Below are 20,587 nucleotides of genomic sequence, written 5' to 3' on the forward strand. Positions count from 1 at the left end.
ACATTGGGGCCACGGAGGTCTTCAACTCCATTCTAGACCTAGCAAGGGGTGCCCAGAGCTCCACCTGACCCGCAAGCTGTGTCTAGGAGCGAAACATCATTCCCGTGCTTGGCCTTTTCACCACTCGACCTTCGGCCCATGAATCAATTGAGCAGTGCCCTCTTTGGGTTAATCCACAGTGCGATCATGGAGGTGATCCACCCGTGCAATATATCCTTCCTTAATTAAATCCTTTAAGAATCCAGCACAAGGCATCCAGCCCTAACATCATTTTCTAGGAAAACATTCCTTTATCCCCATGGCAACTTGTTATCACAGACCCTTGCCATGCATTTAGTATAAATCACAAGCACTTGGAACAATCATCCAAACAACAAACTAACAACCAGTTGAATGTAAAAGCATTTAGGATGTTGTTAGATCAACCAACAAAAACCAATTGAATTCTTGTCAAACAATGCAAGAATAGTCGTGATAACATTTCCATCGCATATCTACTCTCTTCCTTGGGATCAACGAGCGATTCTATATAAAATTTACTTAACACTTGTATGCACAATTTTTAATGCCATGATTATTCCATTCATAACCCTTGACCGATTCCTCCTTGTAATTGCTCTATCAACAAACAAGCCATATGCAACTAGGTGCAATTAACTTTCCTTAATACATGCACTTTGCAAGCTCGATATTTTGAATACGTGAGATAAAATTTATCCCTTTCAATGACCTATACTCGTGCATCATCGTATGGGGCCTAACGTATCTCATATGAGAATCAAAACAAGCATCTAACAATTTGGAAATACATTACTTATGAGTATCTCATCATTCGTATGGGGCCTAACGTATCTCATATGTGATGCCTTCGTCTGAAGCTTCGTTGTTGGTTATGGAATTGCCATCATTCGCACGTAACATTCTTCACTTGGGGGCCATCGTTCACAAGTAGACTCAAGAGATTAAGAAGGTAGATTAGATTCGAGATGGGAGAGTGTAAGAGAAGATGGGTAAGTTGAGGATCGAAATAGAGAGAATTGAGCTAACTCTCTTCCTTGCAGCCTCTCGAGGTGACTCTTCTCTCTCTCTCTCTCTCTCTCTCTCTCTCTCTCTCTCTCTCTCTCAAGCTCTCTCTCACAATCTCTTGGAGGGGTATCCTTCTCTCTACCTCTCTTTCGCAGCCTCTCGGGGTCTCCTTATTCTTCCTGTGCCTCCCCATGTCTCATATTAATAGTGGATTAGAGAATAGGGCTTGTGACTAAGAAGTGGAGCTCTTTGTGGAGGGGGATCTTGGAAAAATCAGTGATCTGATGCTCAGATCATAAATATGATGGTTCCATTGGAAAGGGGGGTAAAACCCCAAGACAGTTGTTTAGAAGGCTCTTAGTTCACTCCTTCTTTTCTATGTTCGAAGTGTTGTCTACTGCCTATAGACTGCGATTGCAACATGTGTGATTTCGCAAATCACTTTTCTTTATTTTTCTTTTTACAAAATCTCCAAAACTAATTAAAACATCACTTGTCTTTTCTTTTAAATGACATTCAGTTAGAAATCTCCATATCTTTTTAAGATAATATCTAAAATATTTAGAATATGCTAGCTTTTGCCCAAAATCTAATATTTTTGGGCCATCCAAACTATACACATTAATACTAGTGATTAATATATCTCATAAGTCTCATTCACGTTGTAACTTCCGTGAAGGAAGGCTACGGTCCTTGTCAATCCGAGAAAAATATCGGATTTACGACTCTCGATTTTTCTAAATAAAATGTTTTTAATTAAATAAAATCCTTAATGATTAATGTTAGTTAGTTTTTACCTTAGTTAGTATCTAGTTAGTAACCTTATTAACTTATTAATTGACTAACTAACTTTCAAACTAGCCAACTAACTTCTATTGTGTGGAAATATTACAAAAGGAATGGAGAGAAGTAGAGAGATGGGGAGAGAGAGAAACAATGAAAGAGAGAGAGGAGGGAGAGATAAATAAAGAGATATGAAGGGAGGTAAACAAAGAAAGGAAAAGAGGAAAGAGGGAGAGAAATAGAGAGGGGGATAGATAAAGATAAAGAGAGGGGGAGAGAAAAGGAATGGACAAAGAGAGATGGAGGGAGGCAAACAAAGAAAGGGAAAGAGAGAGAGAAAGAGGGGTGGTAAGAGAAATAGAGAGGGAGAGAAAGAGAGGTGGAGAGAGAAATAGAGAGGGGGATAGGTAAAAATAGATAAAGGTAAAGAGAGAGGGAGAGAAAAAGAATGGAGAGAAAGGGAATGATGATCGTGACATCCAAGATCGTGAGGCATATCTTAATTAGCATGTCCCATGTCCTTGCACTTAGTGCCAATTGGCAATTAGATGTGAAAGCATCGCTTGGTTATAGGCCACGTATGATGCTTTAGTGAGTTTCAATCAGAGATAATTGATCAAGCAATCTCAGACTTTGAGCAAACTGTAAGAAAAGTGTGTATCAATCATGCTTTACAATTGCACTGTAATTGAATAACACATACAAAAATATTAGATAGGCCATGGAAATGTCTATAGAGAGGTAGCGCTCCATCCCAAGGAATGCACCTATTGCGGTCCATTAGAAGAGTTTGTGGGTGTGCGACGGATGGAGTGCTTGAGCCGATACACCCATTGGAGGGCACACTGCAAACTACACCCCTCGATATAAGAGGAGACAGTGGAGCTTTTGGACCTTTCTTCAATCTTGGAGCCTCAGATGGAGGCAATGATTAATGCGTTACTATGCCCATGGATATCGAGTCACTTGATCCACTAAGAGAGGAAATGTCCATACCATTGTATGATGGGTGCCAAGTATCTCACTTAAAGACATTGTTTTGCACTCCTAAGTGTGTAGGCAAAGTACATATGGAGTGATGCAAGTATAATTGAGTTGTTTAGGTACATTCTATGCTCCTTTGATTTTGACTTCATTATAAAAATTCTTCTTATGCTCTTCAAAGGTGCTTGGTTTTTTTTCAGGTTGCTAAAATATCACATATTGCCACATGAAGACACAATGCTTGAGGCTCGTGATGATGCATGATTGGTGTTATGAAAGCTTGACATGGATCACAATAATATCCATGCATGTGTCACAAATATCGAGGAGACTACGGGACTATGGACATATGTAGTGTGGCACTCACAGGTATCAACATGACTTGCAAGGGAAAACCATCTCTGAAAAGATTCTTAGACACTTTTCACTTATACTACGTATATATCACATGTTTCATATGTCAAGCATGGCGAGCTTGACAATGTGGCATGCACAAAATAGATCCATAGATGGAGATCAACATATTCACTCGCATGAAGCCACATTGACTCCACCTTTCCAAGCTTTGTACGAGAGCCAAAGAATCTTTGGCTCGGTCTTGCTATGGATGATATGAATCCATTCGATCTCTGCTCAACTTCTTACAGTGTGTGGTATGTAGTCCTTGTAAACTACAATATCCTGCCATGGCTTTCTACAAAGAGAGAACATCTAATCCTTAGCTTGCTCGTTCCTAAGTGCTACAAAGTCAAGAACATGGACATCTACCTCTGTCCATTAGCTGATGAGCTCAAGATTTTATGGGAGGAGGGGTCGTTGTGGAAGACATGACTAAGCATGATGATCGATGGTCCACAAATATATGAGCCATTCTCATGTGGACCATGCATGAATTTCTGGGATTTGAGAAGTGCTCAAGTAAGTGGGCTTCCACTCTTATTATTAATATCTAATATAGCTCATTCAAGTTTCTGTTGACTAGTTAGGAGTATTGTGACATGTCTGGTTACCTCAGGTTATCATGCATGTCCATTGTGTGGGCTACAGTTAGACTCTTGAAGATCATAGACCATGAAGAAGATGGTATATCAGGGCCACATCACTTTCTTACTAGAGGGTCATGAATCGCGAGAAACTTCTCTCGGGTGACCTCTAGAACAAATGAATGCCCAAAGCTAGTATGAGTTGAAAATGATCCACAAGGAGTCACATACAAGCAGAATGTGACGGTTCTCAGTTTTCTACGAGTTATTGTATTAGACTGACTTACAAATCAATCTTTTGTTGGATCCTATTTATATTTTCAAGAATATAGGTAGCTTATTGTGGGACCATATCACAGGAACGAGAGACACTATAGGAGCATGAATGGATTTGAAGGAGGTAGGCAAGATGAATACGCTTTGGCCAGAATTTATCTCTAATGGTCATTTGCAGCTACCTTGTGCTCCTTGGGTGTCCTGTCAAAGAGTGCATGGTGAAGTGAATTATTAGGTCTATCCGCATCTCAATGGGTATAATGCATTCTCTTATGTCTGCTTTTTCTAAAGATGATCAACTATCAAGACTGGATTCCCATGATTAGCACAAGATATGCTAGGTTTATCTTAGCCTTGATAGCAAATAACCTCAGTATTTCACTATTCAGTGTCTATTTGATGTTCTCATTGCTTCAAATTTCTAATAGTTTATACTTTGATCACAATTGTGTGGTACCTCACTCCATAAATATACTCGGCAATTTATAAGTTAATAAATTTAGTGCAATTGAATTTCACAGAAGGAGATCAAGACATTCTCTATTGAATTCGCGAGGCACATAGTGGCAGAGACAGTCTGTCTCTTTGAGAAGTATCTAACAAAGAGCACGCTCACGATACAAACTCACCTCTTGGGTACATTATGTGAATGAAGTGGAGATTGTGGGACCCATCCATATGTGATGGACGTTTTTCTTAGAGCACTTCATAAAAACCCTAAAGGGTTTTATGTGCCACCAAGCTCGGTCAAAAGGTAGCATGGTTGAAGGTTGGTTAGTGTTGAAGGAATTAGTGCATATTTCAAAGTAGCTACTGATGATGGATTCAAACAACAATATGCTATGGATGTTGAAGAAGGATAATAGACTGATCGAAGATATGGTGGTTGGAAATGGGGTAGAAAAAATGATGGATGGTGCCATGGATGAGAAAGTGAATCGTTTTTTATATGTTGTATCATGCATCGATGGAGAAGTGGCTCGCTATGTACGAGTAGGCCAGAAGAGAGCAAGAGGAAGCACGATTAGAATTTCAATGTAGTACACACCATCGACCAATTTGATATCCCAAGGGCATGAAGGAGATGATGCAATTTATACCTATGCGGTTGTTGCATGAAGCTTTGATCACAACTTCGCATAAAGTGGTAGAGGTATCTATCGAGGTCTTTGCTATCATATCTAGATTTTATGCAACTAATCTAACAATTTTAGTGTACAATACAAAATCTATAACGTAGCATGATCGTATGGGAAACATTTTTGAATTGAGCGCATCGACAAAATGCACTCCACAACAAATTGTGGTGTCATAGCAAAGTTTGAGTAAGGGAGCCGACGGCAGGCCAGGGATCTGAATACTATAGTAGATGAGATGGAGTATTTTGGCAACTTATAAAGTGTTATCTTAGTGGATTACCATAGCTTCTCCATGATCATATTCGATGTACAGTGGTTTAAAGTGGTATTGGAAGGAGATGGGATAACTGTTTTGGCGAGGTCCATCTAGATTTTTGGAGGTAGATTTCAAGAAAATATGGAATGATCTGCGCGACACGTTTGTCTTGTTGGGTCATTGTGAATGGGTACATGAATTTTTTTGTTAATTCTTCCACGACACGAAATAGTCACAAATGTTAATTCACTCTTATATGTGATATTGAACATGTAATCTTCTATCCACATCCCCGATAATCTTGATGGTGGTATGTTTTGTTGTCAGCATCTCAAAGTACATGAGAGTATGATGAAAGCAATGTCTCCAGCATGGATGGGGAGAGTATACAAGTAGAGGGGTTGATGTTGTGGAGGGTGGAGGGCAAGGAGGGCTTGGAGCATGCAGAGGAGACATGCATGGATAACATAGATAAAGAGATAGGAGGCCATGAATTTTTCAAGAATGAAGTGGACTCCTCTTTCTGTGGTGACCTATGTAAAGACCTTCTAGTGTACACCGAGCTATGCCAAGAGCTTGACATGGAGCCATAGACTGGGTTGTATTTGTGTCTGCTTGCTCAATTTGCTGATAATTCACTTTTAAGGATACTTTAGAATATGTGTTTTAATTGGCATTCTTTTTTGCTGGGTTATATTGTTGTGTTTTACCTAAATCCTTATATTGATTATGCTAACATCATTTTTTGTTTGTATTGCAGGTTACCCTTGACAATACCTAGAGAGTAGGACAAGTCGAGAGATGACAAATGAAGAGCTGTAGGAGATCTTCACATGTATGTCTCCAAATTGGATGGCCGGCTTCAGAGATATAGTAGACTAAGAGGTGTCATGGATATTGTTAGGTCATCCTATGAGGTCTACTTCTGCATGCTCTAATGCTTCGATCTCTAGTAGGTGAGGTCGACCCTCTAGACTGACCCAGGATGAAGGGAGTGGTTCTGGGAGGTCTCAGAGGGGGGGGGGGGGGTCACTCATGAATATATGTATACATAATGTGAGTTCAAAATAAGGGGTTTTTAAAATACTATTTTTATACATTTTTTACATACAGAAGGATGTCATATAAAGGGGTTACTTACAGATTGAATAGAAAAGGGTTGTGTTTTATTCAAGAAAATTTTACAGATTAGGATATCTATAAATAGGCCATAAACGCACGTTATATCAAGGATATATATATAGTGAACCCCCCGAGTGGGAGGTGCTACGAAGATGTAGATATTGTGAGCCCATAGTCGATTTTAGAGAGGGTTGCTACTTCTCCTTCTCATATCTAGAGAGAGTTGCTCATGTGAGTGTTTCGAGATGCATCGATGCAATGTCTTTGTCTTGTCGGTCTAGTGGACACTTGTCATCTCCAATATTTTTTACACATATAAGGACATCTACTCTTGTGACTCCAAGTTTCTCTTAGTTGTTCACATGTGGCATCTCTATGGGTGCTTCGAGAGATACTATCCTCATAGATATGTTAGATGTACATGGGTCTTCTGGTGATGCCCAAAAATGTGGTTGCAAGTGGGAGAGGCCACACCTTAGACATACCCAATAGGGTATGGATACCTTATAGGTGAGAAAACAAGTGTTGTGATCATGAATGATGAGGGGAGGAGGCCGATATCTCATATGAGAGAGTTGTGGCAACAAGTATTTAGGCACAACATTCTAGACCATTAGAAGAATATACCAGAGGGGAGCAAGGACTATGTAGTGGTGTCTTTGCATAAAGAGTTTTTGGTACCTACGACAATAGAGAGGTTTTCCATTAGGTGGATGATGAAGTGTATGCATGCATACATGTCATATAGACGATCAGACGTACGCAAGGCAATCAAGAGTAGGTCCTAAAAGTTCGAGTGGTTGGGCGTAGAGGATTGTCAGAGACTCAGGGAGGAGGCCGTAGACTCTCCAAGACGATGTTGGCAGCAGCAGAGCAAGAGGCATTGAGGGCAGGATTGAAGGCAGGGGTCGTACATCATCTGGGTAGTAGTGGCCATAAGACTTATTTGGAGGATTTTGTAAACTTTCTTTTGGTTCTTCTCACTTTCTAATTTGGAATACCACTTGTGCTAACAACCTTATTTTTAACAATGCTATTCTATTTTCTTTGCAGTACTCCATCATAAACTGTGATCTTACAGATAGATTTTCATGTTTGTTTTGGACTCTCCTCTCCATGGTTCCATGTAATTTTATGAGTTATCATCATCAGTCTTGCATTTCTTTTATGAGTTAGTAGTCTTGTGGTTTTGTGTAGTTTTTGCACTTGTCTTGATGATGATTGCGTATTCAATATGTAATCATTTTGCAAAATATTATTTAGCACATGGTACTGTGCCACCAATTTTTTTCTCTGTAATCGTCACTATTTGTGTCGCTAATTTATTGCATGCATCCCTGTCCGAGTCGATATATGCGTCACAAAGTATCACTATTTGCGTTGCTATCAGTGTCACAAAGCTTTTAGCAACGAATCTGTAGAGATGTCTATACTGATGCTTTTAGCAATGATGGGGGCAAATTTTTTATGAACATTTGTCTTGCTTTAAACGTTGGTATGTGGCACGTATTTTATAGTGTTTAAGCATAGCTACATTGGAATGATATAAGAAGGTCTTGCCAACTTAGATCATCTTGTAAAACTTGAGTTCATCTTTTTATAAAAATGGTTCACTTTGCATGCACAATTGAAATGATTAGTTGTCAAATTTTAACCAATGTCGAACAACATTGCGCTATTAAGCCTGTAACTTAGTATGACCCAACCTAAATTGCATCCATGACCATGGGATACTAACCTTAATCTAAAATCGACTATTGGAGGACAATATTATGCTCCACCCTTATTTGAACCAAAACTTTAGTGAGGAAGAACTTGATGTTGCCAATAGACTAGGCTTAGGTGATTTCCTAACGGATATCTTGACCTACAAGATGCATGTGGGCATGTGTTCACATATGATATAGATTATTATGTAGCATTCGAGTATAACTCTCACTTCTATGATTGGTTGTTGCCTCACTATCAACATATTGTACCACCATGTATGTAAATAAATGTACAAACACATTGTAAGACAAAAACCCACACATATTGGGATTAACGTATTTGCAAGTTTTTCCTTGCAATCTTAGAAACTATTGCATTCAATTAAGTGGGAAAGGGACATGTGAAGACTAAACTGAGAATGAAAACCAAAAATCAGATAATTCAATAGAAAAGCTAAAAAGCAATGGAAGTCAAACATAATTTTTGTAAAAATAATTTTTGTAAAGAAGCTAGCTTTGAATTGTTGTGTTAATGAGAAAATGCTTTTTTCTTGATTTCTCACCATCACATGCTATGTTAGGTTGTTTGAAATGAAAGAACAAGGAGAAGAGGTCATGCAAGAGAGATTTGTCAATCCATAACTATCATTCACTAAGAACAAGCTAGAGATCATTTTAAGATGGAAATTTGAAGGAATTGCCACTAGGAGTACCATCAAATACACAACTTGGTGGAAGTAGTGGCCGAGAACTTAGAGACAAAAGAACTAGTGGATGGGTGTGGATTGAAGCAAAGTTCAAATGTGAGATAGGCTATGACAATTGTATGGAATTTCTGAGACAAAAGAACTAGTGGATGGGTGTGGATTGAAGCAAAGTTCAAATGTGAGATAGGCTATGACAATTGTATGGAATTTCTCACCCCCTGGGGTCTTGATGAGTGCAACAAAATAATCTTGGTGGAGGATGCCAAAGGTCAATGGTAGGTTTAAGTATCATTATGGTCAGATGTAGTACATACCCAATACATAAAGCTATAGACTTGCTAGATAAAGCAAAAAGAATACCAAGCTAATAAAGTTTTACATTATTCAAAGAAGAGTTTGTGCAACCTATGGAAAAAGAAGAAGAAGAAGAAGAAGAAGAAGAAGAAGAAGAAGAAAATACATGGAAGTGCCAAGACCTGTCATAGATTATGGAATCAAGGTGCTTCAAGTGTGACCCATAAGCACAACTTTGAGTGAGTTATATTTTTGCCCAAGACGAGTGTAAGCACTTTATGAGCTTATAGTATACGTGAAATAAGTTAGAAAGCGAAGCAGGTACACTAAAGAGGGTGAGTAAGATGATGTGGCAAGAGTGTGAAGAATGATGTGGAGGCAAGTTATCATGGCGTGGCAAGACAGAGTACGGGTAGAGAAAGCAAGAACAAGCCTGCTGCAGCAACCAAGGTGGGAGCTAGAGGAGCAACTACGAAGCATCGGTGCTTGACGAAGGGGTATTTTATCGTAGGGTTATTTCATAGCATTTACCGGCGTAGTTGATCGATGCCACGAAAGGTGAGATCAAAGCATTGTTGTTAATTCTGAGACCGACGAGCTTAATTTTCCATGTGATCATCATGACAGAGAGTGATCAATTTGCCATGCGATCATGACAGAGAGTGATCAATCAGAGTCCTGGTGGGTAGTAAAGATCGGTGAGAAGCAATAAGCGCTCAGTTAAGTGTGGTTGACCAAACGCGCTAGATTGTGCAGGAAATGGTATCAGGGTGCGTGAGAACAAAGGGAGATCGATGTGCTACAGCAAAAAGCTGATAAGCAACGACAGCAATGAGGAAGCAAATGCATGTGGTCGATAAACTGTGCCCCATAGATAATCAGCCATGCTAGATTTTATACAAAGCCGTAATATATATCGTAATAACAGAGATATGTTCAAAATGTTCATGCCACAAAACGCTAACGTTTTGTGACGAGAGATCGGAGAAAGGGATGCAACGAAAAGCTTCATCAGCTCTTGCCGATGACAGTCTTGAGATGCTTAACCTCACCGTTGGCAATTTGGAAGGCCTTCTCCAGGACGGCGTCCTCGATGGCAGGCGAGGATGCGAAGAGGGCCTTGGCCACCTGGGAGGTGCCAGGGTTCTGGCTGGTGAGGGCAGCAATCCCCACAGCAGGCTCCCGACCAACATTCAACTGGAAATGGACAAGTCCCTTGGGGAAGACGAACAGATCCCCCTCCTTCACTTTCTTGGCAAACAGCTTGTCGTTGCCTGTGGTCACAAACCCTACGTACAGGGACCCCTGCTGCACATACAGCAGCTCAGTGGCGCGCGGATGGACGTGCGGCGGGTTGAGTCCTCCAACAGCGTAGTCGATGCGCGCCATGGAGATGCCCAAGGTGTTAAGGCCCGGGAACTTGGCCACATTGGCCAGGGTCACAGCAGAACCCAAGGGGTTGGAGGTGTTCCCGGCCTTGGCGATGAAGGAGGAGGCGAAATCCTCTGGGGTAGCCATCGCCTCGGCCTTGCAGACCATGCCGTTCACCTTGATGGTGGAGTTGACGTCTGCCACGCATATGTCTTGCAGAGGGTCGGCATCGCTCGCGAGGACGGATCCATTGAACAGAGAGCCGGCGCAGCAGAAGTAACAGAATGAGAAGAAACAAGACAAGACGCTGCTTCTGACCATTTTGCTATGAATTACGGACGAGTGGACTCTGTATTCCGCAGAGACCAACAGACGAGCACAGAGGAGAGAGAGAGAGAGAGAGAGAGAGAGCGCGCGTGTGATGCGTATACGCCTGCAGTTGGAGCTTTTATAGTTGTCTCATCCTCTCTCGTAGCCATTCCATAATGTGAGCTTGACAGAGGATTTGTATGCAATTGACGCGGTATCCACCGCATCTTCTTGTGTAGAGTTCGGATTAAGCATTCGAGAGTCGAGACTATCGAGACGAGTGAATGCGCGTGAGATTTTGGTCAATATTTTTTCTCCTGAGAAAGACGGAGAAGAAAAGAAAGGTAGCTGGGCCCTGGAGGCTGGGGTAGTTGTACCTCAGGAGGTAGTTGTAGAAGTTTTTTATTTATGGCGTATTTGGATAAGTGGAAATAAAAATTAAAAAACTCAGTTGCAAAATTTTAAAGCCCGGGCCAGCAGGCCACAGGAGTTTAAAACCAAGGCCTTCGTGGACTCTCGAGAATTCTCTTCCCTTCTAGAAGTTGAAAGCTTGACTAGGAATCAGGACCAGATTTTTGAGCGGCCACCCCTAGTAGCCCAAATATCTTCCTTTGTTAACACTTAAACTCTAAATGGAAACATGTTTTTTGTAATGCAATTGTAAATTATATTAAAAAAAGAAACAATATGTACATCAAAATGCTAACTTTGGGCATGGTTCAAGGACAAGCCGTAGAGGCACACCAAGCCTAGGTCTGTCACTTGGCCTTGTGTGGTTGTGGCTTAGAAAGAAATATGGAAACACAAGTCTATTTTTTCGGGTCATAGGTAGGTTTGACCAGTAGTAACCCATCTTCCTCAAGTCTCACACTCTTGTTCTACTTTTCTCGTGCAAGCAATGGGCAAGATACCCCACTTGACCCTCACTAGGTGGCCAACTGGGCTAAGCACTCCTAAGTCGCTCTAAAAATGGATTGGTTTCTTGGATTGCACGAAGTCCCTTAACTTTTGGGATCAAATTTGGGAGTGTAGCCATGCCTGGCGTGCCATGTCTCTTGAGACCACGCCTATGTTTTGAGACCTAAGTGTGGCTTGGCTCTTAAGCCTTCTTGAGAGACATGTAAAAGACTTTATAGATCTTATCTTTATTCCCTAGGTTCTTAGCTTGGACTAAGAGTTCTATTTCCTCCAATAATCTACATCATGATTGAAGAATTCCATAGTCTTCTTACTCAAGTCCTTTTCTTCACGATAAAACTAGTTTTTATCGTGATAGAAGGCTTGTGAACATTGAGCTTCTTGAGTGAGACCTTCTTCTTCTCTTCTCCCAATATAGCACTCTTTGGTGGGTTGGTTTCCTTGTTAGAAGATCAAGGGAGTCTAAATGATAGCTTAATGGCAATTATTAGTGTTAACTTAAGAAAATGTGCACCATGTGTTCTAGCTCTGTTCTTTAGCTCTAAGAAGCTAATCAATAAACGGAAACACGTTTTTGGAAGGGTTTTTTCCAAGGCACTATTTGTGGGTTTATCATGAAAATAAAAACTTTATTGCACTTGTAACCATGCCAAAAGAAAATGTGAATGAGAGAATCAGCTTCTTCAAAGATTTCCTACAAAAGCTATAAATTGCTTAATGGTGTGTGTGTGTGTGTGTGTGTGTGTGTCCCCCCCTTTGATATTAAAAACATTATGTTCAAAGAAAAAATGTTTAGGTGCCAAAATATACATGTTTATTAATAAAATATCATGTTATATACTAGGCAAAGACTTTCAATACTTTAGCACTTGTACCTATGCCAAAAGAAAAAATACTTGAAAATGATGGCACATGCTATATGTGCTGTAGATAACAAACATAAAATAATGGTACAATTTTGTTTCCAAGGGTTCACTATATGTATGCCATCTATATCACATGTATTCAAAGACAATTTATAAATACCCTTATTTGTGAATTCTCCCTTAAAAAATACACTCCTTTTCTATTCAATTTGTAAATAACCCATTTAGATAGCACCCTTATATATCTAAAAAATATGTAAAAAATATATTTGAGTAATTCCTTATATCGAATTGATGTGATATGCACATATATTGATGAGTGACCCCTTCGAGAAGTTTGTATACAAAGACTCTATTCTATAATGTTTTCTCTATAGGAAAACTTAAGCAATGACTCTTAATTTTGAAATTTATTGTAAACATGAAAATGTGCAGAGATATTATTACAAGGTACCCAAAACCAAGGTTCAAGGTACAAGCATATACTATAATGTAAAGATTGGCAAGCCTAGAGAACATCATGTGAACAAGTGTTATGATTCTTTTAAATTTGGTATTAAAAAGAGGCACACACCATTGTTTCTTACATGCACCCACATATTTTATGCATTTCTAGATCTTTATACAACTACAAGTGAATGGGATAATAGTTTGCGATGTAAAATAGTATCATCATTAATTTTAAACAGTGACGCCGCTATGAGAAAAAATAGCGTTGAAAACCTAAGTGTGGCATTTTGCTGAAAACATTTGTGAGAGAATAAAAGAGAGAGTGAGAGCTCAAAGCTCAGAGAGAGAGAGAGAGAGAGAGAGAGAGAGAGAGAGAGAGAGAGAGAGAGAGAGAGAGAGAGAGAGAGAGAGAGAGAGAGAGAGAGAGAGAGAGAGAGAGAGAGAGAGAGAGAGAGAGAGAGCTCATCATCGCCACTGCTACCATCGCCACCGTACACATGAAGAAGAAGGAGAAGTGTGCAAGGGAGAAGGGAGGGAAGTTGTAAAGAGGAGGCACAAAGAGTTTCATGTTCAGGCATTTGAGGTAGATATATTGCCTCTTCTTGCTTTGTTTTTGTGTTTTTGTGTTTTCTTCTTTTCTTTCTTTGTTTTTATTTGCAAAGAAATGCATTGAAAGAGAGGGAGGGAGGGAGGGAGGAGAAGAAAAGGAGAGGAAGAGACAAAGAGGGAGAGAAATGGGAGAAATGAAGCAAAGAGGAAGGGGAAGAGAGAAACGAGAGATGAAGGGAGGAGAGAGGGGGGTGAGTGAGAGAAACAATGAGGGAAAGAGGGAAGGGGGAGAAACAAAGAGAGAGGAAACAAAGAAAGGGAAAGTGAGAGAGAAAGAGGGGTGGGGAGAGAAATAGAGAGGGAGAGAGAAGGAAGGAAGAGGTAGAAAAGAAGGGTGAGGTAAAGAGAGGAAGGAGAGTGAAAAGAAGAGAGAGAGAGAGGGAGAAGAGAGATAGAAAGAGAGAGATAGAGAGAAAAAACTAGAGCGAGAGAGAGGAAGAGAGAAATAGGGAAACAATGAGAGAATGAGAGAGAGGGAAAAGAGAGAAAAGTAAAGGGAGAGAGGGGAGAGAAAGATAGGGAGACATTGCTTTCAATATCTTTGTTTTTTAAATTATTATTTTCTCTCTTCAATTTTACTTGTAATATGATGTGTTGAGTGGGAGTGAGGAGGGAAGGAGAGAGAGAAATAGGGGGAAGAAGAGAGAGATTGAGAGTATTTTAAAAAAAGAAGAGAGAGGGGCTTCATGAGAGAGAGAGAGAGAGAGAGAGAGAGAGAGAGAGAGAGAGAGAGAGAGAGAGAGAGAATGAAGGGAGGCAAACAAAGAAAGGAAAAGAGAGAGAGAAAGAGGGTGGGGAGAGAAATAGAGAGAGTGGTAAATAAAGATAAAGATAGGGGAGAGAAAAGGAATGGAGAGAAGTAGAGAGATGGGGGGAGAAAAGAGGAGTGACATCCTCTGCAAAAGTGATGTCCTGCAAAGTCAAGTTCTTGAGTATAGCATGGAACTGGCTCAAGTGAGCAGACATAGTCACATTCTTCTTCATGCATAGGTCCATAAGCTGCTTTAGCCAATACATCTGACTCGCTGGACTTTTCTTGTCATAGAGATTTTTGATCTTTTCCCACAATTGCCATGCACTCTATTCTTCCTCAAAGACATTATAGTGAACCTGTTCTGTGAGAGACAATACAATAGTGGACTTGCATAACTCATCAAGCTCAAGCCATTCCTCATCTGGCATAGTTGCAGGCGGATGCCTGCTTAACCTCAAAGGTTTGCTATGCGATTTTTGCACAACACTTGCCAAATCTGGCTCTTCCAATAAGAGTACTTCGTACCATCAAGCTTAGTGATGTTGAAAATAGCATGATCAGTGGACGAACTCGCCATAATGCAGGTTTGAAGATTGTAGATAGTTCAAAACTGCTTACTGTTTATTGCAGAAAATGACAAAAAAAATCACCAAAATCGAGGAAAAATGGCAAAGAAAGTGGAACCAAAGCTGCTGCCCACCAAGTACTAGTGAAAGTACATCATTTCAGAGTGTTTCAGCTTGAAAAATCCATGTCCGTCCATACATATATGCTTGCTGTAATAAATTTCAGATTTCAGTAAAAGAGAGCTAACATTGCCAAAATCAGATCCCAAGGCAATCAGATACTGCCAAGACCAAAGCCGGCATCATGCGGGCATAGCATAAGCATATGACGGTCAATAAGCATGAATCCAACACCCAAGTATGTCATACAAACATCTGCCAGTGAGTAGACACACCTCCCAGGAAACGGGGTAAAGTGTTCTTGCCACTACCAAAACTTGACACAAGTAGGTGTCGGTTCACAAAGATACGGATCCAAAATTGAGACTTAGCTCATAAGCATACAGTGAACCAATACATATGATGTATCATCCCAAAAGGTAAGAAGCCCCAAAGTCTCAAGTGTTTGTAACTGCTCAATAGCATGTAATGGCTCAATGCATAAAAGTACCACCTGCTCAATGTCTGATAAGCATTCAAGAATGCTTCCATTGGCACAAAAGCCGTATGTACGAGCTCAAGAGCTCAAGCCAAGGCAAGACACAGTGCCAATGACATAAGTCCAAGACAATACATCAATAGTACATCCCGAACATGTAGGCGACAAAGCATCCGTATGTAGCATCCATAAGCATGTAAAACATCAAGTACATCCCAAGATACAACTCTGGCAAGCCAATAAATAGCTCAAGTAAGCTTCGAGAATCCAAGGTCAAGCCAAGACTGAGCTCTAGTAGCAATAGGCTCCAAACAATGTAACTAGCATGTAGTAATGGCATAGGCTAAGCATGTCAAGACTGGTCAGACATAAGCAACATACATGCCATAAGTACATCCAAGATGGAGCATCAAAATGCTTTGCAAAGCGAGCTCAAGCTCAACCAATGATCCCGAATCAAAACCAAGCTCTATGTCGAGCCCCAAGTGTCAATATATCACCATATATGCCCGAAACATAGCGCGAAAAGCATAGGCATAAGTATACATGAGTAAAATGACTTCAGCCCAACTATGTACAGCAGTGATTTAGTGTTTAAAACTGAGAATTTCAGCACCAAAATCAGCTTCAAATGGTTGCCAAACATTAGGCATACATTCCCCTAACATTCGGGCATCAAATGGGACCAACCGGGCATCAAATGACAATTCCAAACAAGCTGTAGCATCAAATGTCAGTGTAACACTGTCATAAACTGCCTGTGGACTATTATGAAAGTCCCAAAATAGTGTTAAATCAGTCCAAATGCTATGCCAACACATCAACCATCAAAGCATGTTCATATGCCCAAAATGGAGCCTTTCCAAGTGCCAATGGAGGGGGAGAGCTGCTGTTGTGACTGTCAATGCTAAACACACATGGGAGGGCTGCGTGATTCCACCAACTGTAAATGCTGGTCCTGGGGCTGCAAAAAATGGTGGCCAAGCTTTGGAGGAGTCCAGTTAAAGCCAAGGAAGGCCTCAAACAAGCCCCAGCAAGTCTTGTTCAAAGGCAAGTGAGATATGAAGCAAGGGAGCTTCAATGGTGGTTGCCCCAATCTTGTTTACAGCCTGTGAGACCTGAGAACTGAAGTAAACCTTGAAGAAAATGATCAAATACCTCTGATGTAATGCCCTGAAGGTGCCCAACAATGCCGGAAGGTGCTCGGGAAACCGGGGAGTGACGGGAGCTGAAAGGAGTCGGATATGGTTGCCGGGAAGGAGACCCAATGCAAGTAGGGAGTCGATGGGATGCTGAGAATGCCACGAACCAAGCTCAAGAGTCGGAAAGCAAAGCTCTGATACCAGTTGAAAGGGAGCAACGGATCGAAGGTTGGACTCGAGAGCTATGGCGGGAGAGTAAGAGCAAGAAAGGGAGAGACTAGAAATGGGAACTCCAACAGTCACAATGTGTGACCGGGCCTTCCTTTATTCAAACTGTCACTAAAAGAATAAAGAATAAAGTGACGGTGACGGGCGTCGGCCACCTACAGTGTGAAGTGGTGGTGACTGTCAATGTAGTAATACACGGGCAGCTAGGCAGAGGCGCCTTTACCCCCAACAAAAGATAAGTAGCGACTAAAATGAAGGAAGAGAAAGAATGAGGAAAATGAAAGCAATTTGTCTATCGTAACATAGACAAAATGGACAACAATGAATCAGGTCATGGCATCTAAGATTGTGAGGCATATCTTAATCAGCGTGTACCGTATCCTTGCACTCAGTGCAAGATGGCAATTAGATGGTGGACCTTTCGGACTTCTTCCAATCTTGGAGCAATGATCACTGCATTATTTCCCATGGATGCCAAGTCATATAATCCAATGAGAGAGGAGGCCTCCATACCATTGTGTGACGAGTGCCGAGTATCTTGCTTAAAGACACTACTTGCGCTCTTAAGTGTGAAGAAAAAGTATGGATGGAGCGATGTGTGTGTGACTAAGTTGTTCAGATACATACTATGCTCCTTTGTTTTGACTCCATTATAAAAATGCTTCTCATGCTCTTCAAAGGTGGTTGGTTTTTTTTTAAAAGGTTGCTAAAATATCACATATTGCCACCTGAAAACACAATACTTGAGTCTCGTGATGATACATGCTTAGTATTACAGAAGCTTGGCATGGACTACAATAGCATCCATGCACGTGCCAACCATTGTGTGTTGTTTACAAGAGACTACAAGACTATGGAGACATGTCTGAAGTGTGATATACATTCATGGCCTATTTATAAATATCCTAATCTATGATTTTTTCTTGAATACAATACAACCCTTTTTTATTCAATCTGTAAGTAGCCCCTTTATATAACACCCTTTTGTATGTAAAAAATGTATAAAGATGGTGTTTGTAAAACCCTTATTTTGAACTCATGTGATACATACATATATTCATGAGTGACCCCCCCTCTCCAAGTGCAAACTACACCTACTCAATTATCCTTACATCTCATTCTCACTTTGCATTTAAAACCACCACACTTTTGTCCCAAGTGGTTAAATATGCAAAAAGAAGCCCCTTGTCAACACTACCACTCAGCAGAAGTAGTAACCCAAAAACTTTACATGCCCCTTTCCTAGTGCAAGCAAAAGAAATAGAAATGATAACATGTCCATTAGCATTGTCACACCTATCATAACCTATGCTGTTGTGATGCTATGTATCCACTCACAAAAAACTTTGGAGGATGGCCACGAGTGAGATGTTTAGAGTAGCCAAAACACTAACAAATATTTTGGATTGCCAAGTGTGGTAGCTTGTACATTTCTTTGCCTATTTTGTTTCCTATATGTTACGTGAATAATGACAGGAGATGGGGATCCCTCAATGGTATGGCAAGGATTCTAAAAGGTACATGAAGTTTTGATACTCTCATTGTTGATATAGTGGCACTACACAACCGGAGAGAACATTAAGTGTGGCTCCATGTGCTTTTTGCTAATGTTTTGGGGATGCTTGTGCATGGATGGAGGAGTTGGAATCATGGGCACTTCTACAAAACACTTTGGCCTTCTTGACATAAAAGAGCAAGGTATGCTAATTTTTAATTCACTCAACCACCTTGGTTATTGGGCCATGGCTAGCCAAACAATTGATACTCCATAGGGTTCAAAGGGCAACACAAATGGTTCATTGCAAATGGAAGGCACTTAACTTGGGGGGTTGGGGGGGAGGGGGAGACCCATGCTTTTGGGGTAAAGAGCAAAAAACAGGGAAAAGAAGGCTACTTCTTGTGTGGTCTTAAAGGGAAAATCTTAGGCCAAAAAGAGAAACAGGAGGATTGGCACTGATTATAGCATCTTTTAGGCAAGGGGAGGGGGGGCAAAAGAAAAATAAGGGATTTCATAGCGTAGAGAAGAAAAAAAAAGAAGCTTATGTGTTTTGTTTTGGAGGAGAGCACAACACTATTGATGGAGGCCTTCAAGTTGGTGTAGATATGAGCATGATTAATCTAGTTTGAGAGCTTAACAGACAAGAGCAAGCTCAACTCACAACCCAAGCTTTTCATTCACTAGTCCTTATAATAAGGCTAGCAAAACTCTGAGCATAATTGATAGTGGGATTGAAATCACTAAAATAGATGTAATGAATAATTTGGGTCTTTTGCCAGGTTGAGGACAAAGGAATTCATGGAGACTATGCATCATGTGGTTAAAGTTGACATACTAGATTACATAAAATAACATCAGCCATGGCAATGCTATTGGAGGCCTAGTGACATGCTTCATGGGAAAGCCAGAGTGGATTGGGAGGATAGGCCATGAACATGGAAAAATTCATGTTGAAGTTGACAACTAGATTGTGGTGCACTAATAGGTGTATAGGAGGCTACAATTGAAATTGATCATAAATGAAGGAATATCTTGGCTCTTAGAATTTTATCCATAAGCTAGAACCATTTAATGTTGGATTATCAATGTTCTTTATTTTAATGATTCCCAAAAGTGATTCAACATGTTGAAGCATATGAAATATAATGAATCATGTTGAGGAGGCTGAGTTCTTATTGTTGTCTCATCATGTGAGATCCTCTATTATTCTTTTGAAACTTTTGGATTGTGAAGTGTTATCACACTGAATTTATGGTAGTGGCTACAATGTTATCTTTGTGATAATTTCTTCTACCCATAAAGAGTCCTAATGTTGGGCTTATTTTTTGCTTTGCTAAAGTTAACACATGTAATGATTTGGACTCAGTGACTTGTATCCAAAGTCTCAAACTTAGTGACAATTTATCTTCTTCTCCCTAAGTGTTTGCTTTGTCTCTTTCATTCTTTGAGATCTACATGCATGCTTGAGTCTATGGATGATATGAGGCATCTTTTGTAGGCCTTTAATATATATATGTAACAACAGTAGTAGCATCATTAACAAGAATTATAGGGGTGTAGTATTTGCATCAATATCAAATAATGCATCACATGCAGTTGTAGGCTACTACTCAATAGTATGAGAATGCATCAATGAAATATATAGAAGCTATGGTTAATGAAAGAAAATTTTTTGATGGCAAGAATATATTTAATTACTTGAAATTGTATGAGGCACATATGGATTTCTTTGAAGTTCCTACATGGTTGCTGAGTCAATATTTTGTTGATCTTGTGACCTCTTCATTGAAAATGTACATAAATGAGCTTTATGGATAGGATGCTACATAGAATGCATTCAAGAAAGCATTGAAAGAGGAATACTTCTTGGAGGACCTAGGATTGGATACTTGAAGACATTTAGGGAGTGTGTGTACAAGCCCAATAAAGGGCTAATTGCATCAAAGTTGTTAGGATCAACGATTGCAACTTGCAATATGAAAAAATTGAATTGTTTTCA

The 20,587-nt window shown here is 40.2% G+C and overlaps 1 protein-coding gene across 1 annotated transcript; it reads right to left on the reverse strand.

Annotated features, from left to right (window-relative positions):
- Positions 1-10,150: 10,150 nt before the first annotated feature.
- On the reverse strand, positions 10,151-11,160 carry LOC148038536 (putative germin-like protein 2-3). The gene has a single exon (XM_087673203.1). The coding sequence runs from the start codon at positions 10,969-10,971 to the stop codon at positions 10,291-10,293; it is 681 nt and encodes a 226-aa protein (XP_087529329.1). The 5' UTR covers positions 10,972-11,160; the 3' UTR covers positions 10,151-10,290.
- Between the last annotated feature and the right edge of the window lie 9,427 nt (positions 11,161-20,587).

Source organism: Lygodium microphyllum, chromosome 3 (assembly GCF_053477565.2).
Source record: "Lygodium microphyllum isolate KBCC chromosome 3, Lygodium_microphyllum_v1.1.10, whole genome shotgun sequence".
In the NCBI taxonomy this organism is placed as follows: Eukaryota; Viridiplantae; Streptophyta; class Polypodiopsida; order Schizaeales; family Lygodiaceae; genus Lygodium; species Lygodium microphyllum.